This window comes from Nycticebus coucang, chromosome 4, assembly GCF_027406575.1.
Source record: "Nycticebus coucang isolate mNycCou1 chromosome 4, mNycCou1.pri, whole genome shotgun sequence".
Taxonomy (NCBI): domain Eukaryota; kingdom Metazoa; phylum Chordata; class Mammalia; order Primates; family Lorisidae; genus Nycticebus; species Nycticebus coucang.
This window is the reverse complement of record NC_069783.1, coordinates 23,301,827-23,325,310: the sequence shown is the minus strand read 5'-3', so window position 1 is coordinate 23,325,310 and position 23,484 is coordinate 23,301,827. Positions and strand designations below refer to the sequence as shown.

The 23,484-nt window shown below is 45.0% G+C and overlaps 1 protein-coding gene across 1 annotated transcript in view; it reads right to left on the bottom strand.

Moving 5' to 3' along the window:
• Nucleotides 1-23,023, bottom strand: part of EFR3B (EFR3 homolog B) — a 99,883-nt gene extending 76,860 nt beyond the window's left edge. The window contains exon 1 of the mRNA XM_053589468.1: nucleotides 22,851-23,023. Coding sequence (XP_053445443.1) covers nucleotides 22,851-22,857 — 7 coding nt within the window. The 5' untranslated portion in view covers nucleotides 22,858-23,023. The remainder of the gene's footprint in view (nucleotides 1-22,850) is intronic.
• Between the last annotated feature and the right edge of the window lie 461 nt (nucleotides 23,024-23,484).

Here is a 23,484-nt window from a genome sequence, read left to right as displayed (position 1 = left end):
GCCAAAATCAAAAAAATAAAAAAAAAAAAAAAAACAAATATCACTGTTTTATAGATGGCGCCAAACCTAGTTTGTTTCCAATATGTTGACTTATAGAAACTAAAGAACTGAGGTCTGTGCCTTCGAGTACCTTGTATTGTTGATAGGTAAAAATAAAAATGAGAATATATTCAAGAGCAACACGGAACACACAATCAGGATCATATAAATTAAATGCTACACACAGAGCAGAGTGGCTGAGGACACTGGAGATGGGATGGGAAGGTGTCAGAGGAGATTAATTTTTGAACATTATTTAAAACAGAAGGATTCCATTGAATGAAAAACAGGGCTTTAGAGACTATTATTATATGTGCCTAACTCGAGCATTTTACTTTAAAAACAAAACATGAGGTTAGTATTATCACTCTTCACATGAGAAAACCAGAGCTCAGAGAAGCTGGCTAATGTGCCCAACGTCACAAAGAAGCGAGGAACAGAGCCAGGAACAGAGCAAGGGAAACCCTCCAACTCTAGAGCAACCGTGCATAGATCTGAAGTGGGAATAAATATGTCAGGTAGGGACAGGAAGAAAATGTGCTCAAGTAGAGAAAGACAATTTCCAGGATGGATTATTTTTAAAAAGTCATGTCTAACTGGTGAAATCAGAATTAGCTCTGCAGATTGTATCCATGCCAAGTTCCTGATATTGGTACTGAGCCATAGTTATGTTAGCACTGGGGAAGGCTGGGTGAAAGGTACATGGGACCTCTCTGTGCGTTTCTTTGCAAAACTACCTATGAATCTGTATTTCAAAATAAAAGGATTTCTAAAAGTTGGCATATGATGATGGCAAAGATGCTTCCTTTTAAGTTGAGGTGATGATTGGTGGAGGACCCCGATCTGTTCACAGGGCACAAGAGTGTGCCAGCATCATGCCAGAGCCTCTCCTGCCAACCCCTTCCCACGTTAGGTTGGCCACAGCTAGAGGGAGAAGTAGATGTGTACAAACTCATACTCTGAGTATTCACCATGGCCCCCCACACTGTGCCAAGGGCTACCTGGGTATATGAAACATCAAGAAGACACAGGTCTGGTTTGGGGGGCTCTCACAGTCTAGTTGGAAGGGAAGGCACAATCAATACATAGAACAGTGGTCTGGGTCTACTGATGTTTCTTACAAAAAGTTTCACGTGTTACAGAGAGCCAAAGGAGGGCGCTTGTCCTTAGACTGAGTTGGTCAAGGAAGACTTCCCAGGTGAGACAGAATTTAGGCTGAGCCTTGGAGGACATGGGCCTGGCAGAAGGGGAGAGGAGACGCAGTCCTAGCAAGAGGAACAGTTGGGCCAAGGGCCACACGTGGAAGTGTTTTCAGGAGCTAAGCTTGTTAGGACCTCCTTGCAGGCACCTGGCACCTCGGCCCCAGTGTAGAGTAGGCATTCAATAACATTTGTTAAAGGGCTTAAGTAATATTCACAGAGGCAACTTTTAAAGAGTGATCCTCAATATTGTCACTCCAAATAGGAATCATACCAAAATGTAGATCATATTTTATAGCATAGAAAGAACACACCTTGGAGTTCAGCCAAACTGGGTCTGTGAGCTACATGACCTCAGCAAGGTCTTCCAAGCCGGTTTCCTTGTCTTGGGAGATGTCTTGCCTAGCACAAGCTGGCACCCAGTAAGCTCCACCAAGGGGAGCGCTCCGGTCCTCCTCATCCTATTTCGGAAGTATTTTTCCTGTTGTTTAACTGTCATCATAATTATCATTTCGAATGTGTGCTGAAAATTCCAGTGAGAAGATCCACAATAATTTACAGAACCTTTTTCATATTATTTGACATTTATCTTGTTTACACTTTCATGCTATTAAAATAAAATTGGAAAGAACATATGTACATTACAGCTTTTTTTGTTTTCTGGATTATTTCCTTAGGATGGATTTTCGGAAACAGAGTCAAACAGTACAGCTATTTTTAAGACTCAAGAATTTGAAAGGTCAATGTTCAGGGACAGGAAATGCCTGAGCACACTGGAGGGGGGCTCCAAGTAGCAGGCTTGTGGGAGGTCTCAAGGCTTCGAGAAGCTCTGGCTGCCCAGGTAAGGAGCTCACCCTTCATCCTGCAGGTGAGAAGAGTTACTCACGGGCTTTTTGGAAAAGAGGGAAGAGAGGATGACAATAGTGTGTTAGGATAGGTAGTTAAGGGTCTGGCTAATTGAATTTGAGTTTAGAGACATCAGAGAAAGGGGAACCATCAATAGAAAAGCAGAAATCAAGGCATAAGAAAATATGGGCCAGAGCCAGGTGGTGGCCAAAAAGAACAGAAAGAAAGGGCCAGATGGGCTGAATGCTGAGTAAGAACCACCCACAGTCACCACTGACAGAAACCAGAAGGAGACACGAAACACTTGGACTTGTGACAGAAATGTGGACCCCACTTCAGTGGTGCTTCAGTAGACACATTGGTCCTGGAAACGGGATTAGAAACTCACATCACCACTGAGGAATGTGGGTATCAATAACATCACATCACCAGAGGGATGTGCAAGGTTTGAAACGGATCAACCACAAGGAACCAGACCGACTAGGGCCAGAGTCTGAAAACTGCCCATGAAAATCAACCCACTGAGAAGCTGATCAAAAATCTGAAGATTTGTTAAGGACACAAGATTACAGCTAGGCAGGAGGAGTAAGTTCCAGGAACTGTAGGATGTAGTCATCCACTGTAGGATGACTGTAGTTATCAGTAACAATATATTAAATAGTTTCAAGTAGCCAGAAGGATATTGGGTGTTCCTAAAACCATGACAAAAGTTTGGACAATGAATATGTGGATTACCCTGATCAGATCACTATACATTATTCATATCCAAACATCGCTGTGTACCCCATAAATATGTACAATTATCACATGTCAACTAAAAAAATACCAAAAAAATTATTCTGGAGATGGACAGCAAGACAGGTGCCTTCCAGAATCAGCACTCTATTTTCCACATGTCTACTAACTACAGGCACAGGATACACTTCTCTGTGATGTTTGTAAACAAAGGAACTTGGAGTAAAATTTAGCCAGCTGGCTGAAATGTATTGAATAGATAATTTGAGCGCAAGCCTCATGGCATGTTTTAGAGACTAAGTGACAATATGGAAAAATTCCTAGACCAGAGTGTTTAATGAGAAAGGTGTGTGCTAAGCTGTATCCACAGAAGGGCCCAAACTATGGAAGTCGTGATTACGTTAGGACAGGGACAGGGATGTGCAGAGAAGGAAATGGCTTGGCCTGTGGAGGATCAAACCACAGAGAATCTTCTTCTTTGTCCCAATTTCCATTAATGCTGTGTGGATATCTGCACTTTCCCCCAACTTTGTGTGACGCCCTCGCAGACTGTCCCTGAGCCTGATTAGTGGGCTCTGTCCCTCTGAGCCTCCACTCCCTTCACCTCCTCCTGCTCCCCCCTTTCTTCCTTCCTCGGAGCTTTGTTGCACAATGGCCCATTCCTGCCAAATGTCTCCGGCACCCTGCTGCTGGGGGGACATTTCTAATTAAAAGAATGCTACTGGCTGTTCACGTCTTTCTTTTATATTTTACCAGCCATCATAACTCCTCCAGTTTCAATTTTGAAATCATCAGAAGCCCCTGATAATCATGGGGAAAAAAACTTGGAATGGAATATTTAATAATCTTTATTTCGGCATGGTTTGAAATCGAGAGGGAAATAAAGCATTAGACAAGGCACACTGTAGCCACCAGAACCAGGTGACAGTTTTAATTAATGCACCTCCCTTGCCTTGTGTAGAAAGTAACTCTGGCTTGGCACCTGTAGCATAGTGGTTACAGTGCCAGCCACATACACCCAGGCTGGCGGTTCGAACCCGGCCCAGGCCTACTAAACAACAATGACTACTGCAATGAAAAAATAGCTGGGTGTTGTGGTGGGCACCTGTAGTCCCAGCTACTTGGGAGGCTGAGGCAAGGGAATAACTTAAGCCCAAGAGTTTGAGGTTGCTGTGAGCTGTGATGCGACAGCACTCTACCGAGGGCAACATAGTGAGACTCTGTCTCAAAAAAAAAAAAGAAAGAAAGAAAGGGACTCCGCTGGTGAATCTTTGTTTTATTCACTGCTCAACACCTAATATTCAAATGCCAGCAAATACATGGGCCTTTAAACCCAGTTATCTTATAGTAGAGCACCACGATGAGCAATAATGAGCATGGTTTGAGAACTCTAACTTAAAAAATGAGGCTCTGAGCCTTCCAGATTTTCCTCCAGTCTGCATTTGTCGCAGCTTGCAGATGAGTGCTGTCTGTGTCTGTCATCTTCAAATTGTTATTAATATCTCAGTATTTTCAGGACTCATTACAGCCTGTTTGATAAAATCTAAGTTTCAGCTTCTCAGCGTGGGCAGAGTAGGACATGGCTGTCAGCTTCCTCCGAAAAAATAAATAAAGGCTCCTGGGCAGGGTCTCAGACATAGGGGCTCACACTCACGGCAGCCCTGCCCCTGCACACACAGTCCAGGAGAACCAGGGATCGGAGAACCACAGGCAGAATACGGATAGTATTCCTCCCCTCGCTGGGAAGATCCATGTCTCTGTGTCTGCACCTGCTCATATGCATGAGGAAAAAGGTAAGAGATGGATCTGGTGCCTTTGTTCGGAAACAGCCTACATATTCATCAACAGAGAACCGAAATAAACCAGGGAACATCCATGCAATGGACACTAGGCAGCAACTGAAATGAATGAAGGAGACCTATGAGCACTGCCCCAGACAGCTCTCCAAACATACTGTAAATTAGAAAGGAGGCGCCTGTAGTTCAGTGGGTAGGGCGTCAGCCCCATATACGGAGGGTGTTGGGTTCAAACCCAGCCCTGGCCAAACTGCAATAACAAAAAAAAAATAGCCGGGTGCCTGTAGTCCCAGCTACTCGGGAGGCTGAGGCAAGAGAATTGCCTAAGCCCAGGAGTTGGACGCTGCTGTGAGCTGTGAGGCCACGGCACTCTACCCAGGGCGATAAAGTAAGACTCTGTCTCTAAAAAAAAATTAAAAAAAAAAAGTAAAAATAAAAAAGGAGGCTGCAGAACACGCATGCTATGATACCATTTGTCTGCGGCACTCACAGGCCAAACAAATTTGGCCCATATGTAAATATGTGTGTAAAACAGGCTGTCGTGCATAAAGAAAGATCTGCAGGGATACACGGTACAGTGTTACCAACCGGGGCTGGGGCCCAGGGCTGAGGGAGAGGAGGTAAGAAGGGACTTAGGCTGCACCACCCAATATGGTAGCCACTAGGAGATTCTATGTGTTCAACAGCCACATGCGGCTGGTGGCTACCATTTTGAACAGCACGGATATAGAGCATTAACATCACTGCAGAAGATCCTCTTGTATAGCTCTGACTTTAGACTTTTAGTTTTAGGTTAATTTCTCCCCCCCAAAAAATGTTTTATGTATTACTCATTTAATTTTAAATAAGCATAATTTTTAATGTTTTCCCCATTTTTTTCTTCAGGCCAAAACTCCTCATAAAATCTGATGGAAAATTTTTTAGTTCAAAGATTTGGAATCCTAGAGTTATACACACACAGAGACTGTTTTCTGCACTTGCTTAGCTCTGTTCTTTTTTTCTTTTAGCTCTGTTCTTGCTGGGCTTTTGATGCCAAGGAGCTGATTAAAGATCCAGAAGTCATTTCATTTATTCATGTGAAGAAGGGAAGGAAAGTTCACCCCACAATATGGCTTCCTGGGAAAATGAATATTTTGAATTAAAATCCCTTAGAGATCAACAGGCTTTGGAATAGACTTTTCCCCTATCTGCATAAAGATAGGATAGACCCTCCAAGAATAATTGTTCTTATTCCCATCCCTGTTATCTCATTATCCATTACAGGAAAGAAAATCCAAAATGTAACCATATCTGAACAGACCCTTTATAAGATAATGACTGTCTCCAATAAATTCCTTGAAAACTATTTACAATTTCTGTACCCTGATCCAATCATTCTAAATAATTATTTATTCCCCCTCAATAGAATTCTTCTTTTCCCTCTCCCATAGCCTATTTTACCAGGATTCCAAGCCCCTACTCTTGTTGTAAACTTGAGATGGTATAGAACCTTCTGGATCCATTGAGATACTGGACAATAGCTCTATGCTTCTCCTCAAGCACATGGTTAAAAAATTCGTATCCCTTTTCTCTTATTAATCTTTGTGTTTGTTTTTTTTTTTTTTTTGGAGACAAGGTCTCACTCTGTTGCCCAGGCTAGAGTACAGAGTGCATCACAACCCACTGCAACCCCACTTGGTGCCTTACGTGTGGGAGTCAAGGCCCTCGGCCCTCCTGAAGGTTTGCTGAAAAAAAAAAAAAAAAAAAATCAACTCACAAGAAGGCAGGTTAAACCAAGCACAGTGGCTCATGCCTGTGATCAAAGCAGTTTGGGAGGCCAGGGCTTTGGAAGGAGTTTAAGACCAGTGTGGGCAGTGTAGTGTGTGAGACCTTGTCTCTATCAAAAATTAAAAAAATTCAATGAATCCCCAACAATAAAAAAAAAAAAAAAAATTAAAAAAATTAGTGGGGTAGGTGGCACATGCCTATAATAAGGTGGGAGGATCACTTGAGATCAGGAGTTTGAAGTTGCAGTGAGCTATGGCTGTGCCACTACACCACTGAATAAGACCCTATCTCAAAAAAAAAAAAAAAAAAAGAAAAAAATCTAAAACCAAAAAATAAAAAAAAAAATTATTTATCAGTATAAGTAATGTATTGGTTACACTTATGGACGAAAGTGCTTTGTGGGTTTTTCTGCTCCAGGAATCCCAATAAATGAGAGAAAAGGAATTTTAAAAAGTTACTGCTTATGTGTGTGTCTCTGTTTAAGGTGATCTGAGCTCCTCGGGGGAATTCATTCATCTGAATACCTACTACTTGGCACTCTGAGGCATTCTATTTTTTCTTTAAGTGAACTATGGGGGTAAGAAACATTCCAATAAATAACTCCTACTCTCAAAGCCCTTCCAGCACAGAATCTATCGCCTAGACAGTAGAATCTTATCACTGAAAACAAGACAGTGTTAGAAATTTCAGCAGTGATTTGGCTTAAGTTTGGGGCTAAGAACTAGAGATCAGGATTTGGGATTCACAATACACTTATGCTTTCCCCTTTCCCAAAATATGCCCAGTTTCCTATTGTGGTCAACAGGCAGCCTATAAAAAGCAGGGTTACTCACCTCTATGTTTCCAAATGAACACACAGTAGCAAATATAGAAACAGAGGAAGCTTCATTGTTATGGAGCCAAAGTGATTGGGAGCAAACGTAAGGGCTTTAAATATACAGACTCACAGACTTAAGACGCAGACTCTTAAAGGCTAAGAATCCAAGATCAGTCATTCGAACGCCCAAATGTCTCATCAGAGAGACAGTCGCAGCGTGTACCGGGCGCCAGAACACAACAGGCTCTGTGCCCAGAGCGGCTAAAATGTAGAGCCAGGACCAGGGTGGTCGTGGCTCCAGAGGGAAATTTCAGAAGCAACGCTTTTGAAATGCAAAACAGAATCAGTAGCAGGCACCAGAATTGTTTAAAAATGCAAACAAGTTCTAGGTTAAGCCCTACTAAAAATGCCAAGTAAGCAGCGGCCCAAACGGAGCCAAGACCCATTTTTAACGAGGCAGCTCTAGTGCGCACGCGCATTCTGGACACACCTGCACCAGGATGAAAAGTCCCTGAAGCAGATTCTGCCCACCGTGACAAGCAAAGGGCAGGCGGAGAGAGAAAGCAGCTGGAAAAGGACAGCTCTTCTAAAGGCTGTGCACGAGAAGCAGGAGTGGAGAATCCGTCCTCCAAAGCAGAGCCTCCGGCCTCTGGAGAGCGTGGCTCTGTTCCTGCTATGTTGTCATCAGAAAGCATTGGTTGATTGTAAAATTTGTATTACTGTATCTCCAATTAACATCAACATCAGCTGACATTTATTAAGCTCTCGCTATGGGTCAGGAACTGTTAGGATGTTTGAATGCATTTTTATTTAATCCTCCCAACAAGGTTGAGGTGGGGGTCTGTCTGTCCCCATTTTACAGAAGAGGACAATGAGGCTTAGGACAGCTGAGTAACTGTTCCAAAAATCACATAACTGCTTCAAACTGACAGAATCTTCACACTTACCCCTTGCAAAGGAGACACTGAGATTTATTCATTTCAGTATGTCATTAGGAAAAATGAAATCCGTTTTCAGCCAGAGAGTGCAGAGATGTCGCACAGCCAGCAGCACATCATTAAGAAACAAGTGCATAATAAGGCCATTAAAGGCTTGGTGTTCTTAGAAGAACGACTGGACTGTGGGCTGCAAGGGCGCAGACGCCCCAAGGAGGAAACGGAAAAATCAATCCTTCACACACGCCCAGCTCTGCCTGCCATTGTGCTGAGGCAATGTCGGAGGCCTGGTAGAGTAGGGCTTTGTTTTGTCATTTAAGGTCCCCTGTGAGTCAGCAATGTCAAGGGCAGTGCTCAAAAGACAGGCCTTACCCCCGATGGCCCTGCCTTATGAGCTCTTTGCCCACTGCCCTGCTGGCACCATCAGCCTCCCAGCTGCCACGGGCTGGACTTCCCTGGGCCATTCCCTCCACTTGCTGCTTAGCAGTAAGCCGCCCTGTAACATGTGGCCTTGCCAAGCAGCTCTCAATGAGCCCTTTCACTGGGGTGCCGGGGAGCATCTTAGGCTGTGGGTCAAAGCCTTGGTGTGGGCTGGCACAGGCCCTGGACTGCCTCCTAGTTTACCCTCTGCCAGCACCACAAGACAGCCTGGGGTTGTTTGCATGCATATTTTCTTCTCTTTCTGGGTTTCTTACTGCTCTGTTGCATTGTAAGTTACATACAGTAAAACGCACAGATCTTAAGAGTTCAGCACCTTGAATGTTTCTGATCCCCTCACACAGTTCCCCTTTCCAGGGAATCCACTGGCCCAACCACTCTATCATCACAGACTTGTTTTTGCATGCATTCTTACGTAATCATTTCTAAAACATAATTAGAAGAGTCTAGATAACAACTACCCACAAGGCCTCTGATGAAGAAAAACACTATACAAAGTGTGAAAAACATTTTTTAAAAGAAAATTAAAATCATGTGTGATCCTATCACCCAGAAACTACCACCTGGTACTGTTCCAGTTTCTTTCGGGGCTAGTACATATGTATGTATTACAGGCTGGCTCCCCGTGTGACATTAGCTTTTTTTTAAATTAAATACATAAAGCTTGCTATTGCTCACTTCAGAATAAGCCATGCAGAGTTGCCCGTGTGAGAGGCAGCTTAGTCAAAAACAAACCTACGACTCAGGCTGCCAGCCCTGTGGCTCAGGTGGAGCCAACATTTGAATAGACATTTATTTTCTTCTGTGGAATCTGTGTTGCTCTCTTCTCCTCCCTGCAGCCACACAGGACTCTCTTGGTGCCTCAGTTTTACTGCTAAGAGGACAAGGCTTGCTTTTTGGAACCACCCCCTCCCAAGCTGAAGCCTATCTACCCCCATTAACTCAAACTGCCCCTCACATGCACCTTGTACCTCACATTTGATCAGCATCCATTTAGCCACTTTCACCCATAAAGAACAGACACATCCTTAGCCTTATTTATGTAAAGGTTCTTTCTTTTTTTCAGATAGGGTCTCACTCTGTTGTCCAGGCTAGAGTGTACTGGCATCATCGTAGCTCATTGCAACCTCAAACTCCTGGGCTCAAGCTATCTTCCTGCCTTAGCCTATCAAGTAGCTGGGACTATAAGTGGGCACAACTAAGCCCAGCTAATTTTTCTAGTTTTTGTAGAGATGGGGGGGGCAGGGCGGGGGTCTTGCTCAGGCTGTTGTTGATCTCCTGGTCCCAAGTAATTCTCTCACCTTGGTATCCCAGAGTGGAGATTGCAGGCATGAGCCACTGCACCCGGCCCATTTTAGCCATCTTTAATTGCACAGTTCAATGGCGTTAAGTACATCTACATTGTACAACCATAACTGGCATTTATCTTCAGGACCCTTTTCATCTTACAAAACTAAAACTCCACCCATTAAACAACAATTCGCCATTATCCTCTCTCCTTCGGCTCCTTGTAACCTCTGGTCCACATTCTGTCTCTATGAATCTGACTATTCTAGCTGTCTCATACCAGCAAAATCATATAGTATTTGTCCTTCTGTGACTGGCTTTTTCACTTAGCATAATGTCCTCAGGGTTCAATCCAGTTGTATCATGCATCAGAATTTCCTTCCTTTTTAACACTGAGTAATAATGTTCCACTGTAGGATTATTCCACATTTTGTTTATTCATTCATCTGTCATGGACACTTGGGTAAAAATATCTCTTCAACTCCCTGCTCTCACTTCTTTTGGGTATACATTAGGAAGTGGAACTGCTTGGCTTGGTGCCCGTAGCACAGTGGTTACAGCGCCAGCCACATGCACTGAGGGTGGCGGGTTCAAACCTGGCCCAGTCCAGCTAAACAACAATGACAACTGCAGCAAAAATATAGCCGGGCATTGTGCAGGCACCTGTAGTCTCAGTTACTTGGGAGCTGAGGCAAGAGAATTGCTTAAGCCCAAGAATTTGAGGTTGCTGTGAGCTGTGATGCCACAGAACTCTACCTAGGGTGATATAGTACAACTGTCTCAAAAAAAAAAAAAAATGGAACTGCTGGAACATATGATAGTTCAACTTTTAATTCTTTGAGAAGCACCATACTGTTTTCCAGCTGCATCATTTTATATTCCCATTAGCAGGTTCCAATTTCTCCATCTTCTCACCAGCACTTGCTATTTCCTGCTTTTTGATAGTAGCCATCCTAATGGGTGTGAAATGTTTTGATTTGTATTTCTTAATTATTAGTGATGTTGAACATCTTTCATGTGTAGCTTGGCCATTTGTGTATCTTTTTTTTGCAGTTTTGGCCAGGCTGTGTTTGAACCCACCACCTCCAGCATATGGGGCCAGCTCCCTACTCCTTTGAGCCACAGACACTGCCCTTTTTTTTTTTTTTTTTTTTTTAATTGGAGTCAAGGTCTTGCTCTGTTGTCCAGTCTAGAGTGCTGTGGCATCAGCCTAGCTCACAGCAACCTCAAACTCTTGGGCTCAAGCCATCCTCCAGCTTCAGCCTCTGGAGTAGCTGGGACTTTAGGTATTTGCCACCATGCCTGGTTAATGTTTAATTTTTTTATAGAGATAGGATCTCACTATGTTGCCCAGATTGGTCTCAAATTCCTAGGCTCAAGCAATCCTCCTGTCTTGGCCTCTCAAAGTGCTAGGATTATAGGTTTGAGCCATCATCCTTGGTGGGTTTTTGTTTTTTGGAGACCAAGTCTCACTCTGTTGCCCAGGCTACAGTGCCGTGATGTCTGACTAGCTCACAGCAACTTCAGACTGGGTTCAAGCACTTCTCCCGCCTCAGCCTTCCAAGTAGCTAGCACTACAGATGCTTGGTTAATTTTTCTAGTTTTAGTAGAGAGGGAGCTCAAGCAATCCTCCTGCCTCACCTTCCCAGAATGCTAGGATTACAGGTGTTAGCCACCATGCCCAGAGCCTAGTGTTTCTTCTTCTTTTTTTCTTTTTTAAAGAGATGAAACCTCACTATTTTGCCCAGGCTAGACTCAAACTCTTGGGCTCAGGAGATCCTCCTGCCTCAGGGTCCCAAGCTCCTGAGTAGCTGGGACTACAGGTGTGCACCACTACACACAGCTGTGTATCTTTTTTAATGAAATGTCTAGTCAAGTCCTTTGCCCATATTTTTTCATTTTCTTTTTATTATTTATTTATTTTTTGAGACAGAGCCACAAGCTGTCACCCTGGGTAGAGTGCCGTTGCATCACAGCTCACAGCAACCTCCAACTCCTGGGCTTAAGCGATTCTCTTACCTCAGCCTCCCAAGTAGCTGGGACTATAGGCGCCTGCTTTGCCCATATTTTCATTAAAGTTGTTTGGATTTGTTGAGTTATAGGTGTTCCCTATGTATTCGAGGTTTAGCTTTTATCCAATATATCATATGCAAATATTTTCTCCTATTCTGTGGGTGGCCTTTTCATTCTGTTGATAGTGTGATTCGCTACAGAAAAGTTTTAAATTTTGATGTAGCCCAATTGATAATGGTGTTCTAAATAAGCATCCAGGTGGAATAGAAGAGAGTAGTGTTAGAATAAAACAGATCTGGTTCTTTTCTTAGCCATGCCACTTATGGAGCTGGGTGATCTTGGATAAAACATTTATGTTCTCTGAACCTTATTTTTCTTACCTGAAAATGGGAGAAGAATGGGGAAAGGAATACCCACCACACGGGATTTTTGTGAAACCCGAATGTATGTAAAGCAAGAATGGTAATACCTGGTACTTGGAAGACACGTGACTTTCACCCAACCCCTACTCTAACATACTTGTCAGCATGGGTCATGCCATCGGCAAGGACCCTGGGACAGGCACTGAGTGAGCAAAGGGAGCATCATCCCTGTCTTCCCAGTGAGGAAGCTGATGCGTAGCCAGCTTACATAAAGAAACCGAGATGGCAGTGCTTACATCCCCCAGGGACCTTTGGATAACTCATCTTTGGGGGCACCACAAGCTCCTGCTGCCTTAGCCATGGGGCAGCCCAGCTGCCCTAGCCCCTTCACGGACTGTAAGAGCTGGGAAACCTTCCAAGTTTATTCAGTCCAGCTCTACCAATTTAGGGATGGTGGATCAAAACTGAGAAAGGTTGAGAATCTTGCCCCAGTTCACAGAGTAATGAAGCCTGAGTCAGCTCTGAAGGCCAGGGCCAACTCTCCCCCATCCCCCAGTCCAGAAATGTCCTTGAGAAAGCAGCAGGACAGTGTGGCTGCCTCCCAGTGCTGCCTACACCTCTCTGGAACACTCAGCCCTGTTCTCTGAGAACAGGGGGAGAAGAGGATGCTTTCAGCAGTCCCAAGGCATAGCTTTTTCACAGTCAGACGTGTTCATCGTATTTACCAGCCACTGGGCCCAGACCTGCTGGTAGGAGCAGGCACAGTTAAGAGTTGGGTGACAGTAACAGGAAGACATGCTGTTTTTTTCGTCTTTTTGCTTTGTCTGTACACGGCCTGCAGCAGAGGTGCGCAGACCTGCTTTTCTGAGCAGTGCTCCACACTCCAACAGACGGTGCACAAGGCTGCGTGTGGCTTATCAGGAACAGCCTGGCCAGGCGCTTCCAGGCAACGAGAAACAGACATTTATTGACTTTGTGTTAAAGGGCCATTTCATCTGTCTTGTTTTGTGAAAGAATAATGCACAAACGATATGAATGGAAATCAAAATAAATATTTACTTATAGTTATACCATTAAATAACCTTCCTTTCTGAAGAAAAGATTGTCATATATCCTGAGCTCCACAAACCAAGTATGGGAGGAGTCTCTAACTGCCTTACCCATTTCAGAAGGTAGGCCACGGGGCTGTTTCTCACAACTAACCCTCAAAGTGTGGAGGAAAAGTCAAATGCTATATTCTGGCATGTTCTTTATTTCTATGGGATTATGATCAATGTGGGAAGGCAAATAAGATGATAAAATATTGCTGCTATCACTACAGGACTCTCTTTGACCTTAAAAAAATCCCCAGCCCACCCTCACTACAGCCTGAAAATACAGGCAGCTATGTAGGTAGGTATAAAATGGATGATATATAATTATTTTACGGTTCAAGGTAAACATTTGAGCTCTTACTACTATACGCCAAAGTTCTCTGCTAGATGCTAGGGAAAACAAAGGCCATTAAGATCGAGATTGCATCCTCAAGAGGTTCACAGATCTACTGTGTAGAGAGTAAATAACATCCGGCGTGAGAAATAAATGACAAAAAAACCAGTGAAGTATAAGATCCAGTGGGGACAGGAAGGAGGCTAGGTGGAAGCTGCAGAGTTCTGGATTTTTCTAGCATCTGTGCTGTCTGCTTCTGCTCTAGAAGCAGCCCTCCTGTGCAGTGTCGCGGAGCTTATGAGGTGCTGGGAACGCAGCACTTTACTGTGAATCGTTCTTTCTAAGAGATCGTCAGGCAGGATCTTTATAAACATTTTTGTAATTCAGGGTTTATCCTTCATACACAGTACTGAGAAAGTCAGCATTTAAATCCAGGAATCTCAGTTAAACAGGCAGCCCCAAGTTACAAACAACATCCAACTGACATCCAACTTGCATTTGTGTGAGTCCCCAAGTTACAAACATCCAACTGACATATGACTTGCAATTATGAACAGGGGCTATTACAGGCAATAGGCAAATGTACCTGTTCCGACTTACATACAAATTCAGCTTAATAACAAACCTACAGAACCTATCTTGTTTGTAACCCGGGGACTGCCTGTACAGACAGACTACTCTGTCAGGCTAATGGACATCCTTTAGGGTACTGAGCTTAAAAGTCTACATGTGTGCCTGATGAGAGCCTGTATAACGCAAGTCCTGGATGTAAACAATGTCAAGTCTAACAAAACATTCAGTTTAGAATTCTTTTATAATGAAATTTGCTGTCTGGCATAAGACATTTGTAATTGCCATCGGGTACAAATGCGGTGTTTTCATCTCAAATGGAGCTCGGTGAATGCCTGCTCAGGAGGCAATGGAATGAATGGATTCGAACAGACTGCATGACCTTGAGCTAGTTATTGAACTTCTGAATCTCAGCATTCTCCACTCAACCACCAAAATAATGGCATCCCCCTTGAAAGGGTTGTCCTCCATGGAGACAATGAATAGAATGACACAGAATAAACATTGCCAAATTTTAGTAATGCATGCAGATTTAAAATTACGTAAGAATGAAGATAAAGATGTCACCTCTGTCCTCTTTGTGTCCTAAGAGATTATTTTTTGTCTTCCCAGTGCAATGTTGAGAAGTACACAGTCATGGACCACTGATCTGTGGGTGGCCTTCTGGGAGACAAGGAAGTGTGCAAGGTAATCAGTGTCATGACTGTCCCTTCTCAGAAGACCAGTCTGGTGGTCAGACCTCACTGAGGCAGGCTTACCAGTATTGCAGGAGCCTTCTATTTTTACATTCTTACTAGAAGACTCTTCTGTCTAAGGATTTTAACATACATAGTCTAAATATGACACATCCATCTTTATATGCAGGGATTGTCAGTTTCTGGAAAGGGTATAGCTATGTCTCAGAAGCATCCATAAGAACTGCTTAGACAGCAATAATATTACCTTTGCTAGGTGCAATATTCTGCAATCTAAGTACACAGAGAGAGACATCATGTCATTTGACCCCCTCACTATACCCTCGTGAGTGAGGCAGACTATTTATCCCCTTTCTGGGGGAAAGAATGGGCTCATAGAAAGACGAACCAACTGCCCAGAGACCTATGGCTTAAAGATGGTCACCAGGTACTTGAACCATCATCCCTCCCTCAGTTCCAATCTGGCCCATATGCAACACAGCTTCACTGTTGAAGCATGAGAGATGCGCTCCGAACAGGGCCTGCACCATACAGCCCAGTCCCAACTCTACCCCTTAGAGGCAGCAGTTGCTGCATTCAGACCACCGGGCCCTGAAAACATAGGCAAGGAGTTTTAATTCATAGCCAAACTATCACAGAAGCAGAAGCTCCTCCTGCCATAGATTTCCTGGACGCTGCTCTTGTCTAGGCCATACACTGACCATGGAACACATCTTTAAGAACACTGCCAATCCAGGCATGTGTGTGACTCAGCCCTGTGACAGCCCTAATCTGTTCTGTCTGCCTGTCTGTCTGTCTGTCTCTGAAATATATGCCCAGGCTTCCTTGTTTTTCATGCTCTGGAGCTAGAATGCCTAGAATCAAATCCCAGCCTTCTCACATAACTGTGTGGCCATAGGCAAGTTATTAAAACTCTCAACACCTCGGTTTTTCTCATTTCTAAAGTGGGAAAAATAATCCTTCCTCACAGTGTTTGGGGGACGTTAAATTGGTTAGGATGTTCTGGGCATGTGCCCCGAGAATGAGAATGGAAGGTACAGTAACAGTAATTGTACCATTATTCAGAATATATCTGAGGCTGGAATGTATAGAGGGTAAGAAGTTACAAAGAAGCAAATTAAAAAGATAACATCTAGCTCAGGATCCATTTATTCAACAGGTTTTTGAGCACCTACTGCGTATCCGTATCAGGCTGTGTTCTCGGCCCTAAAGTTGCAGAGAGAACAAGAGAGATGAGTTCCCTGATTTCAAGGACCTTATAGTCCACTGGGGGAAACAGACAAAAGAAATGTTAGATAGTGATGAATGGCCATGCAGTGAATTAAAACAAGGTACATAAATTAGAGCACCCAGATGGACTCCTGTGAAGGCAGGGACAGCTTCTCGGGGGATGGACTCTCAGACCACATCACCCATCCAAAAAGAAATAACATCCATGGCTGCAAAGGAGCCAAGACCCTCAGTGAGTTCACCTTATGGCAAAGGTGAACCAGGGGCAGGACCAGGGGCGATTTCACTGTGGGGAATCATTTACTAAACTCTGCAAACTCACATTTAAACTAATCATAATACCCTACAAATGGATATAGAACAGATTCAGGTGACTGCATTTTCAAAAGAAATATCTAATTTAGAACAAGGTTTCTGAAATATTGCCTCTTTCAGGATGAACTCCTCTCAGGTCTTAGCATCTCAAAAAGCAATATTTGTCCCAGGCAATTGCATTAGAAACATTTTGGCTCTAAAATGATGCCAATGAATAATGGCTCTCACCTCTCTTAATTTCGGCCTACAGGAAGCTCAAAACTGAATTTGCAATAGGACCCACTTGTACGTATTATTTTTCTGAAATAAGATTATTCTTGACTTTTTTTTCTGTTTAAGATTTTCTTAGCTTTAATCTCTCTATTTGTTGTGGTATGTGTGTGTATAAAACATATGCCCCAAATCATCTTTAGAACAAGTTAGATTATAATAAATTTATAGCTGTAGGTAATTTAGTATCTATTTTAAAATCAACTGTTTTTTTTTTATATCTGCTTATATAACCCACATTTATGAACCGTGGAAAATTTTTTTTTAAAGATACAATTGGCTTTATCCCTCCTCTTTCTGGTGTGTGTTGTGCACACACGTCTGCACGCAGGCACGTCTGCATGCACACCCAGGCGCAGGTTCTTTTTAAAGCAGCCAACATCTTCCACTGCAGATGCACAGTAACCCATAGTTCAAAGCTTTCTCAGCCTTCACTCCACCACCTGCGGCTGCAACAACTATCTCATTTAATTTTTTGCATGTTTTACAACTTGTATGCCCAAGATTAAATTCTAATCTTTTGGATGGAAAGGACCTTCGTACGTTTTTGTATCCTTGTGGAGCCCTATGTATTAGCACACGTAGCTGGTACTCCACAAATATGTAATAGCTTGTGTCTACTTTTTTTCAAAACACAGAGCATAAAGCAAACAAGCAAATACTCAATATCTTCAACTAATAGAGCACTCACACGCCCATGGCAAGTTACTAAAATACAAATGGTTAAAAACAAAGCATTTAGCTTCACTAATAATAAACAACGTAAGTTAAAAGTGATATACATTTTCTTTTAAATTAGCAAAAATTAGAGAAAAAAAATCTCAATATTTAACTCTCTTGAGAGTAGAGGGAGCTATATACTCTCCTAGCTGCTAGTGGAACTGTAATCAACACAAATCGAAGGCAATTTGACAATACTTCATAGTTCTTCAAAATGTTTATATACCTTGATCAATTCATTTGGAAGGCTACAGCATAGGGAAAAAAATTCAGGGGAAAATTCCAAAGTTTAGAGAAAGCGTTAAGCACCAGTTACTTCTCCAATGGCTAAAATACAGAAACTTTATGAGTACCCCTGAATGTACTCTTAGGAAATTAGACATCCATTCAGTGGACTGTTATATAACCATTAAAAATAATAGCCAGGGAGTTTTTATTAACTTGAGGTGCATGCTTATATTCTAAAGCTAATTAAAAAAAATTTTTTTAATGCTATTTCAAGGAGCCGGTGGGTTCAAACCCAGCCCCAACCAGCTAAAATAGCAGTGACAACTGCAACAAAAAAGAGCTGGGCATTGTGGCGGGCGCCTGTAGTCCTAGCTACTTGGGAGGCTGATGCAAGAGAATTGCTTAAGCCCAAGAGTTAGAGGTTGCTGTGAGCTGTGATGCCAGGACACTCTATCCAGGGCGACAGCTTGAGATTCTGTCTCAAAAATAAATAAATATAAATAAATAAATAAAATGCTAATTAAAAAATAGAATACAAAATTATATAAAATGGATGATTTTATAAATGATTATAAATTTTATAAATGATTTATAAACAAATGCAAGGAAGGAAAGATATTAAAACAGTAGAAGTCATTATATTTGTTTATAGTTTACAGTATTTTGCAGATTTTCTAGAAGGATTGAATTTTTTAAATTGGAGTTTTCCTTTGTTTAATATAAGGAACAGTATCACCGACACTGGTCTTAATCTCACAGAATGTAAGTTTTATGTTGTTGCTTTATTTTTGCTTTTATAAAGAAAAAAAACCCCAAGAAACAGAGAAGAGAGAGTTGAAAGGAGGGAGGAAGGTAGGAGCAGCTCTTTTAACCTAATTGTCTACTATAAGGTGGACACTATCATTATCTTTTTAGAGCCAAGAAAGGGGCTCAGAAATACTCAGGTCTAAGGTTACCCACATAGCAGAGTTGGGGTTCACATCCAAGCTGTGGGGATCTTGGTGCTCCCCAAAGCCAGGATTGAAAAGAAAGAGAAAGAAAAGGGCAAAAAGAGGTGAGCTCAAAATCACACCAGTAATTTATATTGTAATAAAAAAGGTTGGTGTTAGTGGGCAGAATTGTGGGTGATTTTTTTTCCTCCTCCCTTCTCCAGATTTCCTGTAAGATGATATAAACTTTTTATTTATGTGCAAGAAGAACACTTCAGCCACTTGAATCCACTGAGCTGTGGGCAGCAAGAGAGAAAAAGGCTCTGCTCACCCAGGCCCCCTGGTATAGGGAATAAAGGAGCTAGGGCAGGGGGCGTGAGAGAGGGCAGGCCACGCAGCCCCCACATACACAAGCACACAGCACCATGGGGCTGCAGAAGCCTCAAGATTTGGGGGAGAGCTCAGAGCATGTGTGTGTGCACATGTTGTGCTGTGACAGATGCTTATGGGGCAGCTGTCTCTGGAGAGTTCTGCAGAGGTGAGCTTTTGCAGCCTGCCTGGTCCTGTAGTTTCTCCACTTCACTCACAAAAGTCTCACCCATCAAGTAGGATGCTCTGTCAAGCACATGTCCAAAACATTGTGCACCACTGCTATTTCCTGATAGTCCATATTCTCAATCCCAAAGCTGAAGGATATGTGCAGAGGACGAGCAGCGCTCAGGGGTGAGGGGGAATCTTTAGAACATCTTTTGTTTCAGTGGGATCAGGGTGCACAGACTGTGGCTGGGGTGATCCTTTCCCATCATTCTTCATGGCTGGCTGCTCTAATTCTGGAGGGCACCATTTCTCAGAGTGCTGTGTCACCTCAGTGGGTAAACTGGATGCTCTTGGGCAAGGCCGATGGCTCCAGCCCAGGTGAGAAGAACAGGGAAACTCTTCATTACATAATTCTAACAAAAAGGAAACCGAATAGGAATCTAATTTTGCAGAGAATTTGCCAATCATCTTCCCACTCCAATAAAAAGTACTTTCATTTTCCCACGTCCCTTGTCAATCCATGTTCCTAGGATTCCCACACAAGATTGTGGGAAGTCGCTGTGTCCTCTTGGAGAGCCAATATCAGAAAGGGGCTGAGATTTAGGAATGACTGAGTAGTGAGGAGACAGCAGGGGGGAGTTTGGTGAAGGAAAAGAGAGATGTAGTTCACAGGCTTGGCGGCTGGCAAAACGAGGTGATCTGTATGTATCAGTGGAATAGGATATAAATGGCAGGTGCAGGCGCTGGCAGAGAGGAGACAACAGAGTAAAAGCCTACGAGGACCTAGGGGACCAGCTCTCGAGCAACCTGTCTTGTAAGCACAGAACCCCTAGTGATGGGTCATCACAACATTGCCTGGCTTTGAGCCTCATGACAGACCTGGGCGGTAGAAGGGCTTTCACCATCTTACACAGAGATTTAATTCTCAGAGATGCCTAAGGTCACACAGCTGTGACATGGCTCTTGGTTTGAGACAGGCTGACCCTAGATCTAAGAGTCTTTCTCTCCCAGATAGCACTGTGCCCTCTGGAAAAGCCAAGGAGCTCAGCCTCCCACAGGTAGAAGGAAGAAGTCTGAGCTGTGGAGGGCAGAGGTAAGGTAAGGAAGGGAGCAGAGGGGAGGGGAGGACTGTCCTCAGCTGATAAGGCGGGAAGACAGAGGCAGAGTATACGGACTCATAACAGATCAAGTCACCAAGCTGCATGGACAAGGGACCTTCACCTAAAGCTCTTCCTGGACTTCCAGCTTCATGGGGGTGGAGGTGCAGTGGTCACTGACTATTAATTAATAACCCCCCTGGTAATGTTTTCCTAATGAGGGTTCACCTGAGGCATTGGGATGAGTGATGAGTAGAGGGCTGGGAAGCGCCATGTCAGGAGCCCCCAGTCTTCATTTTGCCCTATTCCCTCTAACTCTGTCATCTTAGACAAATCTGTTGGAAAATGAGGGAAAACAAGGACAATTATAAGAAGTCTATGATCCTATGCCCACCTCCCTACTCACATTAGACAGATCTCTTGGAAAATGAGGGGAAACTAAGAATAATTATAACATGTCTGTGATCCCAGGCCTACTTCCCTACTCACGTTTTTTCCACCACTCCATTGACTTCTGGGCAAAGAATGATTTTAAGTATCCCACAGACCCTTCTTTTCATAAAAGTCAAGAACATCCTAACATCTTCAGGGAGAGTGGGCTCCCTCTCACACCTCCTAAGACAAGGCTGGGTGCCCTCAGTACTAATCTCCCACCTAGCACTCCTGTGACTTTCCTTTGCTGCAGGCACCTGCCCAGAGGATTCCTTCATTATAATCTTTCTATGAATCATTCAGGGTAAGTACCATCTGTTTGCATCTGGGGAAATAAAAACATAAAAGAGAAATGAAAATCTGTGGTATATCCAAAAATAGCACCCAGATATGTTGGCCTCCCAGTTCACCTTTCTGTACTATCTGGCTCTTGCTTGTCTTGCTTCATAGAATGGAAGCAGGCTGGGACCCTCAGCTCTCAGCATCTCAGAGGTTAGCGAATTATCTCAGTCTAAATGCAATGAGAGGGCCTGGCAGAACCAGGGTTCCCAGTTCTGCCCCATTCTGATGAGCCTGTCCTAACTCCTTCCCCACTGCGGGTCCCCCTGCAGTCACATGCTTTTGTCAAAAGATCTGCAGCTTCAGACTGCTCCCTCTGCAGAAAAGAATAGAGGGAAAAACAGTTAAAATATATATATATATATATATATATATATATATATATATATATATAGCTCTCTTATATATATATATAGCTCTCTTCTGGAAACCTCACAACCTCCCAGCTTATAAAGCATAGGCACCTTGTTACCTCTCCCCAGAGTCTGCACCGGACAGCAGCACAGCCTGAAGTCTCCGTCCCCTTCCCCCACCCACCTGGTCCTTCCAAGAGAAATAATACTTGCCAAGGGGACCTGCTGATGTCTCACCCTGAATGGGAAATGCTGATGTATGGTCAACCGGGCAGGGAAGGAGACAGGTTAAAAAGTTGAGTCCCTTGCTCTCTCTTTCTAAATAGGGAGGCCCACCAATTGCTGAATCTTTCCATCACACTCTCAGTTTCCTCTGCCTCCAGCAAACTTTGTGACTCACAGTCTGTTCGCAGAGTGAGGCAGCTGAGCAGCCTTAGTGATGGGTTAAATTGGGAATTTGCTCTTCTCCAGACACTCATCCCTCAGGTGCAGGCTGAGCCCCCTACCTCACAGTGGGGGTGTGAGTCGAGCACAGCTCCAATTTTGGCCGTCCCTAGAATAGCTGCCAGAGGCCTGGGTTATAATGGACTCGTGTCCATTGGGACCACACGTAAGTCCTTAGAGAGACTGGGGGCTGGGTAATGCAGTCCATTCCTGGACTGGTCTGGGTCTCCAGTACTCCACTGGGCAACGTGTTGTTTTGTTTTGCTTTGTTTTCACCCACACCACCTGCAAAACCAGAATTCCTGGCAAATTATCAAGCAGAGCAGTGCATCCTGAGGGTCTGTCTGGCTAACTGTTGCACAGCAACTGAGGGGATGGCTGCGGACTAGGGGGAGAGAGGTCAGAGCCCAGCTGCGCCCTCTCAGCAGCGGCTCCTCCCTCCATCATTGCGGAGAGCAAATCTGGAAGTTAGGGAACCTGGATCCCCTGGCCAGGCGGTAGAGGCAGGCAGAGGCCAGGTCCATCCAGGGAGGCGAGATGAGGCTGCTGGCACCAGCTCGCTCTCCCGCCCTATGCACGGCTGCCGCCGCCTCCCGCATCCTCGGAGCCGGGCACAAGGCCGGCAGCGAGCGTCTGCCCTCTGCCCTAGACCAGCTTCCCGCATAAAACTCCCCAGCACAAACCGCTTTTGTCAATTCTGCAAATGTAGTCACACGACACTCCCCGTCTGCTCGGCTCCATGGGAGATCGGCTTCCCCCAGGGTCCCCGGCCCCCGACGGACCACCGCCCACCGCTCCCAGCGCCTGCACACGACGGGCCGAAGGAGGATCCCAGGGCCCCCGGGCTCCGGGCATCTTTGTCCTCTCGGCACAGACGCGCCCTCACAGAGCGGCCGAAACAGCCCAGCCGGGCTCCGAGCCGGCGCCCTCGCCCCACGCCGGGGCCACGCAGGCGGACAATGGTCCGCGCCCTGGAAGTTTGCGGAGTCGGCCCCGCGGGCCGGAGCCCGGGCGCGGAGCCCTCCTTACCGTACATCTCGGCAGGGCGCGCGCCTCCCGGAGGCCGGCGTCGCCGCGTCGTTTCCAGCCAGCCCCCGGCGGCGCCTGTCTTTCATTCACAGCCGGGGCGGGGGCTGGCGGCAGCCGGCGGGGGGCCGGGCGGGGCGGGAGCAGGGGCTGGGGCCGGCCGCGGGCGGGACGGAGCCGGGTGCCGCGAGCCCATTCAGCGCCGGCTGCCTGCGGCCGCCTGAGCTCGGGCTCCCCGGCGGGCTGCGGGCAGGGGCGGGGATATGCTAATCTGGCGCCCCGCCCTCCCCGCGCGGCCAACGCGCGGCCGCTCCGAGCGCCCCGCCCCGCTCCAGCCCCCAGCGAAACTCCCAACCCCCAAGGCGTCGTCTGGGGTGCATCGTTCACCAGAGGGGCACCCACCGGATCTCCCTGCTCACAGGCCCCGATCTGCAGGCCCCGAGGTCAGCAGGGGAACTGAAGCTGCAGGTGTACCCTTCCTTGACTTTGTCCAGTCTGAGTCTGCTGAGCGGGGGACGCAAGGACTAGGAATTGGGGAACAATCTCTGCCCTCCCGTGGCTCCCCTCCCTAAACCCCATTCTCTATTGAAGCCCTCCAGCCCTCAGCTGCAATCCTCTCAGCCACTCTTTGGTCAGG